This window comes from Oncorhynchus nerka, linkage group LG24 (assembly GCF_034236695.1).
Source record: "Oncorhynchus nerka isolate Pitt River linkage group LG24, Oner_Uvic_2.0, whole genome shotgun sequence".
NCBI lineage: Eukaryota > Metazoa > Chordata > Actinopteri > Salmoniformes > Salmonidae > Oncorhynchus > Oncorhynchus nerka.
The window spans coordinates 583,984-600,965 of NC_088419.1; the positions used below are offsets into that span (position 1 = coordinate 583,984).

Genomic DNA, 16,982 nt, shown 5'->3' on the forward strand with positions numbered 1-16,982 from the left:
ATTTAGTTTAAACGAAAACAGATTTTGAAGTAATAATCAATATATAAACCAGGGGATATTTTCAAAGCAACTTACATTTCTGTTGAACATCCAATTCCTGTTGTAATAGCCTAGGTTTAAGCCATGTGGGTGAAACGAAGAAAGCAAATACAAACGAGAAAATGTCCACAAAAATTGATGAAAGAGTGTCGGTTCCTTATTAGGGAAGATACAATATTTATTCCTTGTCTCCTGGGATGGAAGCAGCTCTTCTATTGTCCTCCATCCATTCCTCAGTGCTGATGCTTAATTTTCTAACTATATTATCAGGGGACCACCGACGACATCACAACAGAAATACCCTGCAAGTACAAAATCGGCGCGCCAGCCGGTGTGACTGGTACAGAGGGGAAACGCTCCGGTTTCACCAGCTATCTGCGGCTTTACGCAGGGACTTTTTACATTTCTTTCGTTTTGGGGATTTTAACGGAAATCATTTATTTGATCAAGCGGGTTACCGGAGCAAGAACATGTCAGCCACATTTCCCGGCCTGGTCCATGATTCCGAGGTATTTATTTACTATCACTCTTCTTCATTACAAATAACATTAAGGGATATTCTCTATCGGTTATATTAATCACAACTGTTTGTGAGACTACATGCAGATTTAGAGTACAAATCATTGTGAATGGGTCTCCAGAAAACAGGGCTTCATATATCGTGGGACCGGGGATAGGACTGTCTTGGTGTAATGCGGGTTGTTTTAGTGTGGAGAGAGAGAGGCAGATGAGCCTCCTGTGTGTAAAACCGGTAACAGAAGTGATTAGAACATTATGGTGGCTCATCCTACTCACCTGCCATCCGGCTCGCGTAAAGCTGAGACCGCAGTTCGATAGTAATAATATACAAATAAAAATAGAGCAACATGAGCTCTAAAACGATGAACCCAGCATGACAGAACCGTGAACAACATACAAACACCATGGGCTCGTGGAATGACATATTCATGTGTTTTTTTCTAAGCGTCTTGTGTGTTTCAGTTGTGTCAACGTGTGTGAGAACATGTTTGGGAGACAGCTGGCGGTTAAAGAGATTGTAAATGAAATGACACTGCTGAGATTTTCCTTTCCTTTCTTCCTCTCAGATACGTCATGACGGGTCCAACAGTTATCGTCTAATGCAACTCGGTTGCCTCGAGAGCGTCGCCAACTCTTCGGTGGCCTACAGCTCGTCCTCGCCGCTCACAGCCTACCCCCCGGCAGCCACAGAGTTCGCCTCGCCCTACTTCTCCACCAACCACCAGTACACCCCCCTGCACCACCAGTCCTTCCACTATGACTTCCAGCACTCCCACCCAGCCGTGGGCCCAGAAGCATATGGTCTCAACTCTCTCCACTCCGGGCAGTACTACCAGCAGATTCACCATGCAACACATGGAGATGCAGACTTCATCAACCTGCACAGTGCCCGTGCACTCAAGTCCTCGTGCCTGGATGATCAGCAGAGGCGCGAGTTGGGCTGCCTGGACGCTTACCGGCGACATGACCTGTCTTTGATGACGTCACACGGCGGACAGTATAGCATGCACCACGACCAGAGGCTGCTGCCTGCGGCAGGTCTGGGGCTCCCAACCCCTGGGGTGGATGACCTGCAGGTACCTCCTCTCCTCTCTTGTCTTCTCTCCCCTCCTCTCCTCTCTTGTCTTCTCTCCCCTCCTCTCCTCTGTTCCTCTCCTCTCTGCTCCTCTCCTCTCCTTTTCCCTCCTCTCCCCTCTTCTCAACTCCTCTCCACTCCTTTCTGCTCCTCTCCCCCTCCCCTCACCCTCCCCCTTCACCTCTCCCCTCCCATCTTCTCCTCTCCCCTACTTCTCACCTCTTCTCACCTCCTCTCCACTCCTTTCTGCTCCCCTCCTATCTTCTCCTCTCCCCTAATCCCTGCTCCTCTCCCCTACTCCCTGCTCCTCTCCCCTTCTCTCCTCTCCTCTCCCCTCTTCTCACCTCCTCTCCACTCCTCTTCCCTCCCCTCTTCACATCGCCCTTCCTATCTTCTCCTCTCCCCTACTCCCTACTCCTCTCCCCTCCTCTCCACACCTCTCCCGTCTTTTTACTCCTCTCTCGTCATCTCCCCTCCTCTCCTCTTCCTTCCTCTCCTCCACTCTTCTCCTCTCCCCCACTGTTGTAATCCTGATCAAACACCAAGTCTAAACACAGCTGCTGACATTTTTTATCCAATAGCCACACTGGCTATAATGAACTACAAAGTCATTTTCAGGCCCTAACTGAGAGAGAGAGAGAGAGAGAGAGACAGAGAGAGAGAGAGAGGGAGAGAGAGAGAGACAGAGAGAGAGAGAGACAGAGAGAGAGAGAGAGAGAGAGAGGGAGAGAGAGAGAGACAGACAGAGAGAGAGAGAGACACAGAGAGAGAGAGAGAGGGAGAGAGAGAGACAGAGGAGAGAGAGAGACAGAGAGCGAGAGAGAGAGAGAGGGAGAGAGAGAGAGAGAGAGAGAGAGGGAGAGAGAGAGAGACAGAGAGAGAGACAGAGAGAGAGAGAGAGAGGGAGAGAGAGAGAGACAGAGGAGAGAGAGAGACAGAGAGAGAGAGAGAGAGAGAGAGAGAGAGAGAGAGAGAGAGAGAGAGAGAGCGAGAGGAGAGAGAGAGAGAGGGAGAGAGAGAGAGACAGAGAGAGAGAGAGGCCATTGAGGCGTTCCACCATTTTAAAGTTGTCAACTGGGTCTTGATTCCTATGAGTTGGGAACAATCAGACAATGAATTAGAACAAAATGTACTACTTTAAAATGGATGTAGTCTCAATGGCGCCCGTGCTGTCACATACGCTATAATGGCACAGATACAAAGATGAGTCCTCTATCTATCTCTATGGTCAGAGTCCGTCTCCGCCCTTTCCAGACACAGACACTAGCCCAGCTCTGTTCCCTCTCACGCGTTGCAGTCCTTTTGAAAAGCAGCAGGAGGAGGGTTCAGTCAAAATAGAAACAGAACTTTCCATGTATGACAGTCGATACCTACATTAGGCTAATATTATACTCGATGGAGAGAAATTGAATCAAAATGGGTCAAATGAAGATGAAGTAATCTAGAACAAAAGGAAATAGAATAAATGCTGCATTTAAACGGTTAATCTGAAGAAATCCACTTCCATTATGCAGTCCACCCTCTACTTTACCCCATATGCACGTGACATATATTTTAACTATTCTTTTAGATGTAAAGAAATAGTGTGTGTGTGTGTGCCCGGCTGGTGAGGCGGTGTGAAGCCGCTGTGTCTCTCTCCTCTGAAAGGCGGATTAAGGGATCCGGGTTCGCGGCACAATGGGTCGCAGGAGCGCCATAAAGCACCGTAGTTTATCCAATTACCGACTTAATGTCAATCAACCGGTTCTTTATGCAGCAACATCTGAGCTGCGGCTCCGGTTAAACACGCTACACGGGACAGAACAATCATTCCGTTATTACAATATTCCTTTTTAAACTGAACAACCAAACTGCTAGGATACCAGAAGTAATTCAACTGGTAGGATAATATATATTTACTCAATTAATCATATTAATATAGAGCTATTGTAGAACAACTTTACTTGTAAGTAAAATTAATATAGGTTTAAATTATAACTAATTGATCAATACTATTAATATAAGTTTATGTGATAACTACTTGATTAATAATATGTTTTTATTAACTACTTGATTCGTAATATTAATATACATGTATATGTATATTATTAATTATATTTGTTTTTGTAAATAATAAAACAAATATTTTTTATTGTCACAAACACCTGATAGGTTTAATGTGTTGTTTTACAGGGTCAGTCATAGTAGTATGATAGGTGTTGTTTTACAGGGTCAGTCATAGTAGTATGATAGGTGTTGTTTTACAGGGTCAGTCATAGTAGTATGATAGGTGTTGTTTTACAGGGTCAGTCATAGTAGTACAGCGCCAAATAAAATAAAATAAAATGTATTTGTCACATACACATGGTTAGCAGATGTTAATGCGAGTGTAGCAAAATGCTTGTGCTTCTAGTTCTGACAATGCAGTAATAACCAACAAGTAATCTAACTAACAATTCCAAAACTACTGTCTTATGCACAGTGTAAGGGGATAAGAATATGTATATAAAGATATATGAATGAGTGATGGTACAGAGCAGCATAGGCAAGATACAGTAGATGGTATCGAGTACAGTATATACATATGAGATGAGTATGTAAACAAAGTGGCATAGTTAAAGTGGCTAGTGATACATGTATCTGGAGCACATTAGGGTTAAATTCCTTGGTCAAGGGCACATCGACTGATAGATTAATCTGATATCTACTTTATTAATAATATAGGTGTATATGATATCTACTTTATTAATAATATAGGTGTATATGATATCTACTTTACTAATAATATTAATATAGGTGTATATTATAACTAGTTCATTAATATTAATATAGGTGTATATGATATCTACTTTACTATTAATATAGGTGTATATGATATCTACTTTATTAATAATATAGGTGTATATGATAACTACTTTATTAATAATATTAATATAGGTGTATATGATATCGACTTTATTAATAATATAGGTGTATATGATATCTACTTTATTAATAATATAGGTGTATATGATAACTACTTTATTAATAATATTAATATAGGTGTATATTATAACTAGTTCATTAATATTAATATAGGTGTATATGATATCTACTTTACTAATAATATTAATATAGGTGTATATGAGAACTACTTTACTAATAATATAGGTGTATATGATATCTACTTTACTATTAATATAGGTGTATATGATATCTACTTTACTATTAATATAGGTGTATATGATATCTACTTTACTAATAATATAGGTGTATATGATAACTACTTTACTATTAATATAGGTGTATATGATATCTACTTTACTAATAATATAGGTGTATATGATATCTACTTTATTAATAATATTAATATAGGTGTATATGATAACTACTTTACTAATAATATTAATAACATAGCGTACCATAGCATAGTAAAATAGTCTCCTGGTAGGATCAGTAACAATAATTATTATAATAATGGGGATGGTGTTCTAGATCCAATTGCCTACCATCTTTTTTTTCCTGTAATATTCTCTTATTTAGGCTATGATGGTGATGAGGATAACCGATATTGTGATTCTGATGATAAGAATATAGTTTTTATTTAAAGTTCATATATTTCAATATGTCACCATCTTTGCCACTTTCGTTGTAGATTGTTATTAGACCTGTGAGTGGTCTGTTGGTAGGAAGGGTAGAAGAACACACACGGGCCATTAGAATAGGTCTTCGCCCTTCTTTAGAAAATAAAGGCACGTGAACCTGAGTAGAACAGATGCGGTCTGATCCAGCGCGCGCAGAAACAGACATAGCATCTTTGAGAACATAAAGGGATTTTCATGCTCAACAAAAGAGCTGCCACACCTTTCCCCCGTCAGGCTCCCTAACCCTAACCCTTCCTCCTGTTAGACACTTAATGTATGCAAGACCTTTGCGTTTTGTATATTGATTTTATAATCACTTTAGCTTCGGAGTAAAAATATACTATAGAGACAGAGTTTGTTAAAAAGACTTACACGGCCTGTTCCGTGTGGCGTGAGATAGACAGCCGAGTGTTTTATTTTAATCAGGGCTGTGTCTGCGCTCGACCACCTTGCAGCTCACACCGGGGATTAACGGGGTTCTTGTTCCTAGGCCATCATTGTAAATAAGAAGTTGTTCTTAACTGACTTGCCTAGTTAAATAAATATAATAGTAATTATGCATTAATAAGGTCCAGAGAGAAACAAATGAGAATAAAAAAAACAGACACATTCAGCTCCGCACAGTGCGTCAACTTCAGGATGGTCGAGAACGCTCAGCCCACGGTGGCGTGTGTGTGGATATCTGCACCTACCTGTTGTTACCGATCATAACCACAAATGTGGTAGCATGTAAAACCTGTTAAAAACGCCCGCGTGCAGAGCCTGGTATCAGAATGACTGAGGAACACGGGCTCTATTTTAAAGGAACAGTGTGTTAACTGCCTTGTTCAGGAGTAGAACGACAGATGTTTATCTTGTCAGCTCGGGGATTCGATCTTGCAGCCTTCCGGTTACTAGGCCAACGCTCTAAACACTAGGCTACTTGCTGCTACATTCTTTATTGTTATTATTCATACAATTATTATTATTACTATTGCTGTTGTTGTTATTAATAATAATGTGACACCGTTTCAGGGCTCCGTCGAGGCGCAGTGCGGGCTCATGCTCAATGGCCAAGGTGGCGTCATCCGAAGAGGTAAGGCACCTTACAACACACATTTTAGACACACATTAACATGAATACCCATCTCCTTCTCTGTCTGGTAATCTGAAGAATCGAACAGACAAGACGGACTCTAAATCAAGTGAAAATATATTGTTGTTGAATTAGCCAATATTATGACACACCACGGTGCTATTTTACATTTTCTGTCAGATTGTATTTAAAGTTGTTAAATTAGTACGTGAAATGTCCTGTCATGCATGCAGGCACTTTCACTTCAAACCAGACAATTCTACTACTCTGCCTGAAGCTGCAATGTCGGATTTCCTTCACGCTTTCAGTGCAACTTCCGTTGTAGAATAGAGTGTGCATAATCCTCTGATCAGTCATTCTCAAACCAACTCTATTATGAAAAGTAACAATGAAAAGAAGAAATAAAAATCATATTGCCTAACAACAACAACAATAAACAATAATATTAATAATAACAATAACAGTTATAGTTGCTTGATAGTAATAATAACAGCTTTAATAACAGTAAAAGGAGTAATAACATAACTAATAAAAAAAACTGAAAAAAGGTGGTTTGCTTGATAGCTTGTTTTAAAGTGTTTATGGGATGGCAGGTAGCCTAGTGGTTAAGAGTGTTGGGCCAATAACCAATAAGTCGCTGGTTTGAATCCCGAGCTGACTAGCTGAAACATATTTTGATGCGCCCTTGAGCAAAGAACTTAACCCTAATTGCTTCTGTAAATACATTTAAAATGTCTAAAACCATAGTTTTTTAGTTTTTATCCATGAAATGTAATACTAATTTATGCCAATTGCCTCTGTTTATATTTTATCAAAGTTAATTTAAGGTAGCCTGAACATGTGAAAATTGGTTTGGTGTCTCTAGCTTGAATGGTTCAAGAGTTACTGTTGGTAAATTATTTTCTGCAAAATATACAGTACATACTTATAGTAGATAAACGTTTTTAAATAGTTTACGCTCTAGAGCGGGCGGAATGGATTTATAATTCATCTAGAGTTGTGCTTTCACTTCAGCAAGAACAGCTAATAATCATTTAACAGTGTTATCCTTCACAGTAATAACTGAAGGATGTTTTTATTTCTTCTTTATTTCTTTAATTTCATTTTTATTTAACCAGGTAGGCCAGTTGAGAACAAGTTCTCATTTACAACTGCGACCTGGCCAAGATAAAGCAAAGCAGTGTCACAAACAACAACACAGAGTTACACATGGAATAAGCAAACGTACAGTCAATAACACAATAGAAAAATCTATTAACAGTGTGTGCAAATGGAGTTTGGTCATTTCATAGTGTTGGCCTTCACAGTAATAACCAAATGATGTTTTGATGTCATTAGTAAAGACTTATTACTGTTTTTATTATTTGTTATCGTTGATAAATTGGAAATGAACTGTATAATGAAATATAGCCTAATGATATAGAAAGAGATCATTTAAACTCTGAAATACTGTTTCTGCTGATTTTAATCCACTAAGCTGTTGACACAAGACTTTTGCAGATGTTCAGCGTGGTAAAATTAATATACATTTAAAAAATGAAAATAAGATAAAAAACAACAACATTTTAGCTCGAGCTTGGTAAGGAGAACAAAGAGCGAACTGCTTTCCTGGAATTTTGACCTGTTATCTGTTGCTGTGATAATATTGTTCAGTATTTCATCATCTCTACATCTATCACTCCAGGATTAATGCTAAATTGTAATTATTTTGCCTCTATGGCCTACTTATTGTCTTCCTCTCTACTCTTCTACATTTGTACATATATTTTTGTATTGTGTTATTGACTGTACGTTTGTTATGTGTAATACTGTGTTGTTGTTTGTGCCGCACTGCTTTGCTTTATCTTGGCCAGGTCTCAGTTGTAAATGAGAACTTGTTCTCAACTAGCCTACCTGGTTAAATAAAGGTGAAATAAAATAAAACATTAAATGTTTACCTTATCACTCTCTGTTGTAGTAGTATTTTTACCTGTTATCTGTTGCTGTGATCTATCAAATACGTCGTTATTTTTCTGTTATTCTCTAGCTTTACACACGTGTAATTTTCGACTAAGCAGCCTGTATCTAGTTGATTAATAAACAGTGCAGGTGCGTGTGTGTGTTACTCTGTCTTGGTGTTGTGTTTTGGAGAGTTCTGGAGGATTGATACAGGAATCCCTCCGCTATCACTTTCGGTTAATGGTGTGCAGGATTTAGCCGCGAGCTCCACTGCTCCAACCATCACAACCAATAATCTTTGCTTTACCTCGCGCTCCCGTATCGATAGCTTCTCTCGCCTCGGGCGGCCGCTTTGATATGCTAATGCAGCGCGGCCCGAATTCAGCTGAGATCATATTAATGTTGTTCTTTCTGACGCCGGCTTTGGCGCCATGAATATTCACACAACCTTTTTCAAAAGAAATGTCTCCAGAAACGCGGCTCCTACTTAGAGCAGTGTCTGTGTTTTAATCACCAGCATCCCACCAAGCCTTCAGCATCTGATCAAGCTTATCACCAGACGTGTGCCCTCTACGTGCACGCGCCCTCTCTCAGACGGCTGCTGGGTTTATGTGGGCTGTGCTGTCTTGTGACAGGTGCTCTAAACATTGTTTTTAAAATAGGAAGAGAATGACATTTGGCCCGTGTCTCTTTTTCTTTAATTTTCGTGGCAAACTTGTAAAAGGCGCTTGATTCCGCGTGTGATCCCGCCGCCGCTCGCGCCGCCGCCCGAGGCTACTCTCCACTGCTTAAATAGCGCTATCGCCTCTGGGCCCACGCGCTCCACCGTACTACCGGCAATAGCTCCTTTTCCATTGCCCGTGGCAACATAAAATACAAACTACTTTGATTCAAAACATTTTTGGAGGAATTAATATGATGTGAACTCACAGCTTTCAGAGACGTCTGACTGACAGGCCAGGCCGGAAACTGTCACACAGCTGGACTTCACACACGACTATCACACTCACATACACAAGCACACGCACGCACACACGCACGTGTTTATTTGTTGTGTTACTGTGTTGTGTCTAGGAGGTACCTGTGTGGTGAACCCGACAGATCTGTTCTGCTCTGTCCCTGGCCGTCTGTCCCTCCTGAGCTCAACCTCCAAATATAAAGTCACCATCGCTGAGGTGAAGAGACGCCTCTCGCCTCCAGAGTGTCTCAACGCCTCACTACTGGGAGGAATCCTCCGCAGGTACACACACACACACACACACACACACACACACACACACACACACACACACACACACACACACACACACACACACACACACACTCACACACTCAAATGATAACAAAAACAAGAACAATGGAGTAAAACATTTGTATTTTAGGTTCTGATGACAGTTTTACACTCAATGTTTTTTCTGAAAGTGAACGGGATTGTATTGTTGATACTCATGTTTCATTGATAGTGATGTGATTATATATGCTGAGGTTACACATTCATACATGGCAAAACAGATAGGCAAAAAGTAATACAAAGAAAATAGATTTGAAGTGTCTGTCCTATCTATATCTGAGAGATAAACAGATGCCTTATGTTAATTTGACCCAGTTTCTCACAGCAGAAAAATAATCCTGTAGCAACAAGGAATGGGAATTGTTATGTGGATTATAATTAATGGGAATGTTTTATAGTGGTTAATTCATTTTTGGTATTGATGTGAAGATGTGATCATGTCTTTTAATGCAGAGCTAAGTCTAAGAATGGTGGTCGTTGTCTGAGAGAGAAGTTGGATCGACTGGGACTCAACCTGCCAGCTGGTCGGAGAAAAGCTGCCAATGTTACACTCCTCACCTCTCTGGTGGAAGGTAGGAATAACTGATCACTCTATCAATTTACACCAAATAAAACTCATCCTTCTATCAATCTACACCTAATAAAACTCATCCCTCTATCAATCTACACCTAATAAAACTCATCCCTCTATCAATCTACACCTAATAAAACTCACCCCTCTATCAATCTACACCTAATAAAACTCATCCCTCTATCAATCTACACCTAATAAAACTCATCCCTCTATCAATCTACACCTAATAAAACTCATAATTCTATCAATTTACACCTATTTAAATTCACTCCACTATCAATCCACACCTAATAAAACTCATCCCTCTATCAATCTACACCTAATAAAACTCATCCCTCTATCAATCTACACCTAATAAAACTCATCCCTCTATCAATCTACACCTAATAAAACTCATCCCTCTATCAATCTACACCTAATAAAACTCATCCCTCTATCAATCTACACCTAATAAATCTCATCCCTCTATCAATCTACACCTAATAAAACTCATCCCTCTATCAATCTACACCTAATAAAACTCATCCCTCTATCAATCTACACCTAATAAAACTCATCCCTCTATCAATTTACACCTAATAAAACTCACCCCTCTATCATTCTACACCTAAAACTCATGACTCTATACTAATAAAACATCTGTGTGTGTGTTTGTAGGTGAGGCGCTCCACCTGGCTAGAGACTTTGGTTATACGTGTGAGACAGAGTTTCCTACCAAGGCAGTAGGAGAACACCTTGCCAGTCAACACAATGAACCCAAGGAGACCAACGCACGCAAGAAGATGGTGCTGGCCACCAAGTAAGACACACACACACACACACACACACACACACACACACACACCCTTATTTACTCTTATATATAGATTTTTTTTCACTCTTTATTCGATGCGCACTTTATTTTATTTATGTGTCAATTAATCCCGAATGGGATTGGTTGCCAGTTGACATGAAAATACACATTTTATTCATTGATTAATTCTGAAATAAATACAAAATTCAGAGACACACACACACTGAACCCTTCACCTCTAACCCCTAACCTGTGACATTTAGGCAGATCTGTAAAGAGTTCCAGGACCTGTTGAGTCAGGACCGTTCTCCTCTTGGCTCCTCCAGACCCACACCTATACTGGACCTGGATATACAGAGACACCTCACACACTTCAGGTACACACACACACACACACACACAAATATGCAAAGTCCTAAAAATAGTCAAAGCCACTCTGCTACCCAAGGGTTAGGTGTTAGGCTTAGCTTCTACCCCCAAGTCATATAATGTTCTCTCTGCTACCCCCAAGTCATAGCCTGTTCTCTATGCTACCCCCAAGTCATAGCCTGTTCTCTCTGCTACCCCCAAGTCATAGCCTGTTCTCTATGCTACCCCCAAGTCAAAGCCTGTTCTCTCTGCTACCCCCAAGTCATAGACTGTTCTCTCTGCTACTGCACTGCAAGCGGTACTGATGCACCAAGTCTGGAACCAACAGGACCCTAAACAGCTTCTACCCCCAAGACGGCTAAATAGTAAAATGGTTAACCAAATAGTTAGTAAAATAGTCAGCTACACTTATCATCTGAATTGACTCTTTTTGCACTAACTTTTTTAACTCATCATATACATTACTACTGCTGTTTATTATCTATCACTTTATTACTAGTTATATGTACATATCTACCTCAATTAACTCGTATCCCTGCACATTAATTCAGTACTGGTACCATGTGTATATAACCAAGTTATTACCTCGTACCCCTGCACATAGTCTCAGTTTATTTTATTTTTTATTTTACCTCTATTTAACCAGGCAAGTCAGTTAAGAACAAATTCTTATTTTCAATGACGGCCTGGGAACAGTGGGTTAACTGCCTGTTCAGGGGCAGAATGACAGATTTGTAACTTGTCAGCTCGGGGGTTGCAACCTTCCGGTTACTAGTCCAACGCTCTAACCACTAGGCTACCCTGCCGCCCCCAGTCCTGGTACCATGTGTATATAGGCAAGTTATCGTTACTCATCGTGGATTTTTTATTATTACCTGTTGTTTACCAAGCATGTGACACATAACATTTGTATTTATTACGGATCCCCATTAGCTGCAACCAAGGAAGCAGATAGTCTTCCTGGGGTCCGGCAAAATTAAGGCAGTTATACAATTTAAAAAACATTACAATACGTTCATAACATGTTTCACAACATATTAAGTGTGTTCCCTCAGGCCCCTACTCTACTACCACATATCTACAATGCAACATCCATGTGTACGTCTGTGTATAGTGCCTATGTTTGTGTTGCTTCACAGTCCCCGCTGTTCCATAAGGTGTAGTTTTTTACCTGTTTTTAAATCTGATTCTACTGCTGCATCAGTTACCTGATGTGGAATATAGTTCCATGTAGTCATGGCTCTATGTAGTACTGTGTGCCTCCTATAGTCTGTTCTGGACTTGGGGACTGTGAAGAGACCTCTGGTGATATGTGTTGTGGGGTATGCATAGGTTACTGAGCTGTGTGCCAGTTGTTTAAACAGACAGCTTAGTGCTTTCAACCAGCTTCACTACTAATGTCTGTGTTCAGGGTTATATAATGTGTATTTATATGTGTGTGTGTATTCTCCAGTCTGATCACCCATGGGTTTGGGACTCCGGCGGTGTGCGCAGCTCTTAGCACCTTCCAGACCGTTCTCAGTGAGATGCTCAACTTCTTGGACAAACAATCTGCCGCTGGGAACCATGGGAAAACCTCAGGTCAGGAGACCGAAAAGACCGGAAACGCCCGTAAAAACAGCGAACCGCTCAATAAAGAGGAGAAAGCTGAAAAGACAGAGTAACCCCTTCCCTGTGCCTTGGGAGGATGAGCTATGGAGGCAGATATGTTTATTAATTCTGAAAAACAGGAAGTGGGGACATGGACTTCTGGTCACCGCCATCTGGGAGCCAACAGGAGAGGAGCACACCGTTCTTCCTTCAGCCTCCACCTGAACAGTGCAATTAATGCCATCAGAGTGTTTACCATTTTAGAATTGTGAGACTGGGGTCTGGGGTTACCATGTTGGTGAGACTGGGGTTACCATGTTGGTGAGACTGTGAGACTGGGGTTACCATGTTGGTGAGACTGGGGTCTGGGGTTACCATGTTGGTGAGAGTGTGAGACTGGGGTTACCATGTTGGTGAGACTGTGAGCCTGGGGTTACCATGTTGGTGAGAGTGTGAGACTGGGTTTACCATGTTGGTGAGAGTGTGAGACTGGGGTTACTATGCTGGTGAGACTGGGGTCTGGGGTTACCATGTTGGTGAGAGTATGAGACTGGGGTTACTATGTTGGTGAGAGTGTGAGACTGGGGTTACCATGTTGGTGAGAGTGTGAGCCTGGGGTTACCATGTTGGTGAGAGTGTGAGCCTGGGGTTACCATGTTGGTGAGAGTGCGAGACTGGGGTTACCATGTTGGTGAGAGTGCGAGACTGGGGTTACCATGTTGGTGAGAGTGCGAGCCTGGGGTTACCATGTTGGTGAGAGTGTGAGACTGGGTTACTATGTTGGTGAGAGTGTGAGACTGGGGTTACTATGTTGGTGAGAGTGTGAGACTGGGGTTACTATGTTGGTGAGAGTGTGAGACTGGGGTCTGGGGTTACTATGTTGGTGAGAGTGTGAGACTGGGGTTACTATGTTGGTGAGACTGGGGTCTGGGGTTACCATGTTGGTGATAGTGTGAGACTGGGTTTACCATGTTGGTGAGAGTGTGAGACTGGGGTTACTATGTTGGTGAGACTGGGGTCTGGGGTTACTATGTTGGTGAGAGTGTGAGACTGGGGTTACTATGTTGGTGAGAGTGTGAGACTGGGTTACTATGTTGGTGAGAGTGTGAGACTGGGGTTACTATGTTGGTGAGAGTGTGAGACTGGGGTTACTATGTTGGTGAGAGTGTGAGACTGGGGTCTGGGGTTACTATGTTGGTGAGAGTGTGAGACTGGGTTTACTATGTTGGTGAGAGTGTGAGACTGGGGTTACTATGTTGGTGAGAGTGTGAGACTGGGGTTACTATGTTGGTGAGAGTGTGAGACTGGGGTTACTATGTTGGTGAGAGTGTTAGACTGGGGTCTGGGGTTACTATGTTGGTGAGAGTGTGAGACTGGGGTTACTATGTTGGTGAGAGTGTGAGACTGGGGTTACTATGTTGGTGAGAGTGTGAGACTGTTGGTGAGACTGGGGTCTGGGGTTACTATGTTGGTGAGAGGTGTTACTATGAGACTGGGGTTACTATGTTGGTGAGAGTGTGAGACTGGGTTACTATGTTGGTGAGAGTGTGAGACTGGGGTTACTATGTTGGTGAGAGTGTGATACTGGGGTTACTATGTTGGTGAGAGTGTGAGACTGGGGTTACTATGTTGGTGAGACTGGGGTCTGGGGTTACTATGTTGGTGAGAGTGTGAGACTGGGGTTACTATGTTGGTGAGAGTGTTAGACTGGGGTCTGGGGTTACTATGTTGGTGAGAGTGTGAGACTGGGGTTACTATGTTGGTGAGAGAGTTATACTGGGGTTACTATGTTGGTGAGAGTGTGAGACTGGGGTTACTATGTTGGGGAGTGTTAGACTGGGGTTACTATGTTGGTGAGAGTGTTAGACTGGGGTCTGGGGTTACTATGTTGGTGAGAGTGTTTGTGTGTGTGTGTGTGCGCCTCTCTGTGCGCCTCTGTGTGCAAATTTCTGAGACTAGTCCATTTTGTAATGATGACTATTCAGTTGCCATAGAAACAGTTTGTTGTGCATGTCTATCTTTGTACACTCCCCAGAACTATGTTTACGACACAAGCTCTTTGACCCTTCATAAACATTTGTATAGATATATATAAATATTTAAATAACTTTTCTTGTAGGCTTTGAACTACATATACTGTATGTTAAAACCATACCTTCTAAAATACCTGTGTTCAATAAAAACTATTGATACTAAGTTTTTTTCCTACTGGTTCCTGTAGTGGGTGGGTCAATCAATACACACACACACCAAAAATATATAATCACATGTTGTGGTATTGTATAATAACAGACACCGGATATGAATCCCTCTGATAAAATATAAAACTGTTTGATCAATCTTACAGTTTGATTGAATACTCCTCCTCAATGGAAGAACTTCTGAAACAGATAAACATGAAGAATAAAGACCTGCCAGTTCCCCAGGAGAAAGAGAGATAGGTAGTGTCGTTGTGATGACTATCATTAAATGTGAAGACTGTATATTATCAAATCAATTCTCTATGTGTCATTTAATTACCCGATTAAACTAATCATGTAACTTTAATTAACTAGGAAGTCGGGGCACCACGGGAAAATGTTTAACCTCTTGGAACTAGGGGGCACTATTTTTATTTTTGGAAAAATAATGTTCCCAAAGTAAACCTATTTCTCAGGACCAGATGCTAGAATATGCATATAATTGACAGCGTAGGATAGAAAACACTCTAAAGTTTCCAAAACTGTCAAAATATTGTCTGTGAGTATAACAGAACTGATATTGCAGGCAAAATCATGAGAAAAATCCAATCAGGAAGTGACTCTTATTTTGAAACCCCTGTCTTTCTATGCATCCCTATTGCCCATTTAAAGGGATATCAACCAGATTCATTTTTCTGTGGCTTCCCTAAGGTTTCTACAGGCTTTAGACATAGTTTCAGGCCTTTATTTTGAGGAATGAGTGTAAACGTCCACATTGCGTAAGTGTTCAGTTGTTGGCTCTCAGTGTGATTTTTTCAATATTTTTACAGTTTTGGAAACTTTAGAGTGGTTTCTATCTTAAGCTGTCAATTATCTGCATATTCTAGCATCTGGTCCTGAGAAATAGGCAGTTTACTTTGGGACGTTATTTTTCCAAAAATAAATATAGTGCACCCTAGCTTCAAGAGGTTAACCTCTTGAACCTCTGGGGGCAGTATTTCATTTTTGGATGAAAAACGTTCCCGTTTTAAACAAGATATTTTGTCACGAAAAGATTCTCAACTATGCATATAATTGACAGCTTTGGAAAGAAAACACTCTGACGTTTCCAAAACTGCAAAGATATTGTCTGTGAGTATAACAGAACTAATGCTACAGGCGAAACCAAGATGAAATTTCATACAGGAAGTGAGCCAGATTTTTGAGGCGCTGTGTTCCAATGTCTCCTTATATGGCTGTGAATGCGCAAGGAGAGAGCCTACACTTTCTGTCGTTTCCTCAAGGTGTTTGCAGCATTGTGACGTATTTGTAGGCATATCATTCGAAAATTGACCATAAGAGACTACATTTACCAGGTGTCCGCTGGGTGTCCTCCGTAGAAACTATTGCGTAATCTCCAGGTGCGTGCATTTTTCCATTTTGAACAGAAGAGAAACCCAACTGCCACGAGTGACTTATCATTGAATAGATATGTGAAAAACACCTTGAGGATTGATTCTAAACAACGTTTGCCATGTTTCTGTCGATATTATGGAGATAATTTGGAAAAAAGTTTGCGTTGTAATGACTGAATTTTCGTTTGTTTTTCTTAGCCAAACGTGATGAACAAAACTGAGCGATTTCTCCTACACAAATAATCTTGTTGGAAAAACTGAACATTTGCTATCTAACTGAGAGTCTCCTCATTGAAAACATCCGAAGTTCTTCAAAGATAAATTATTTTATTTGAATGCTTTTCTTGTTTTTTTGTGAAAATGTTGCCTGCTGAATGCTAGGCTTAATGCTATGCTAGCTATCAATACTCTTACACAAATGCTTGTGTAGCTATGGTTGAAAAGCATTTTTTGAAAATCTGAGATGACAGTGTTATTAACAAAAGGCTAAGCTTGTGAGCCAATATATTTATTTCATTTTATTTGCGATTTTCATGAATAGTT

The 16,982-nt window shown here is 40.9% G+C and overlaps 1 protein-coding gene across 1 annotated transcript; it reads left to right on the forward strand.

Annotated features, from left to right (window-relative positions):
• The first annotated feature begins 509 nt into the window (after nucleotides 1–509).
• LOC115125759 (transcription factor AP-2-delta-like) lies at nucleotides 510–13,965 on the forward strand. The gene is made up of 8 exons (XM_029655324.2): nucleotides 510–548; nucleotides 1,125–1,634; nucleotides 6,250–6,310; nucleotides 9,323–9,488; nucleotides 9,993–10,111; nucleotides 10,771–10,912; nucleotides 11,170–11,283; nucleotides 12,729–13,965. Exons 1-8 carry the CDS (start codon nucleotides 510–512, stop codon nucleotides 12,937–12,939), a joined length of 1,362 nt encoding a protein of 453 aa, XP_029511184.1. The 3' UTR covers nucleotides 12,940–13,965.
• The last annotated feature ends 3,017 nt before the right edge of the window (nucleotides 13,966–16,982 follow it).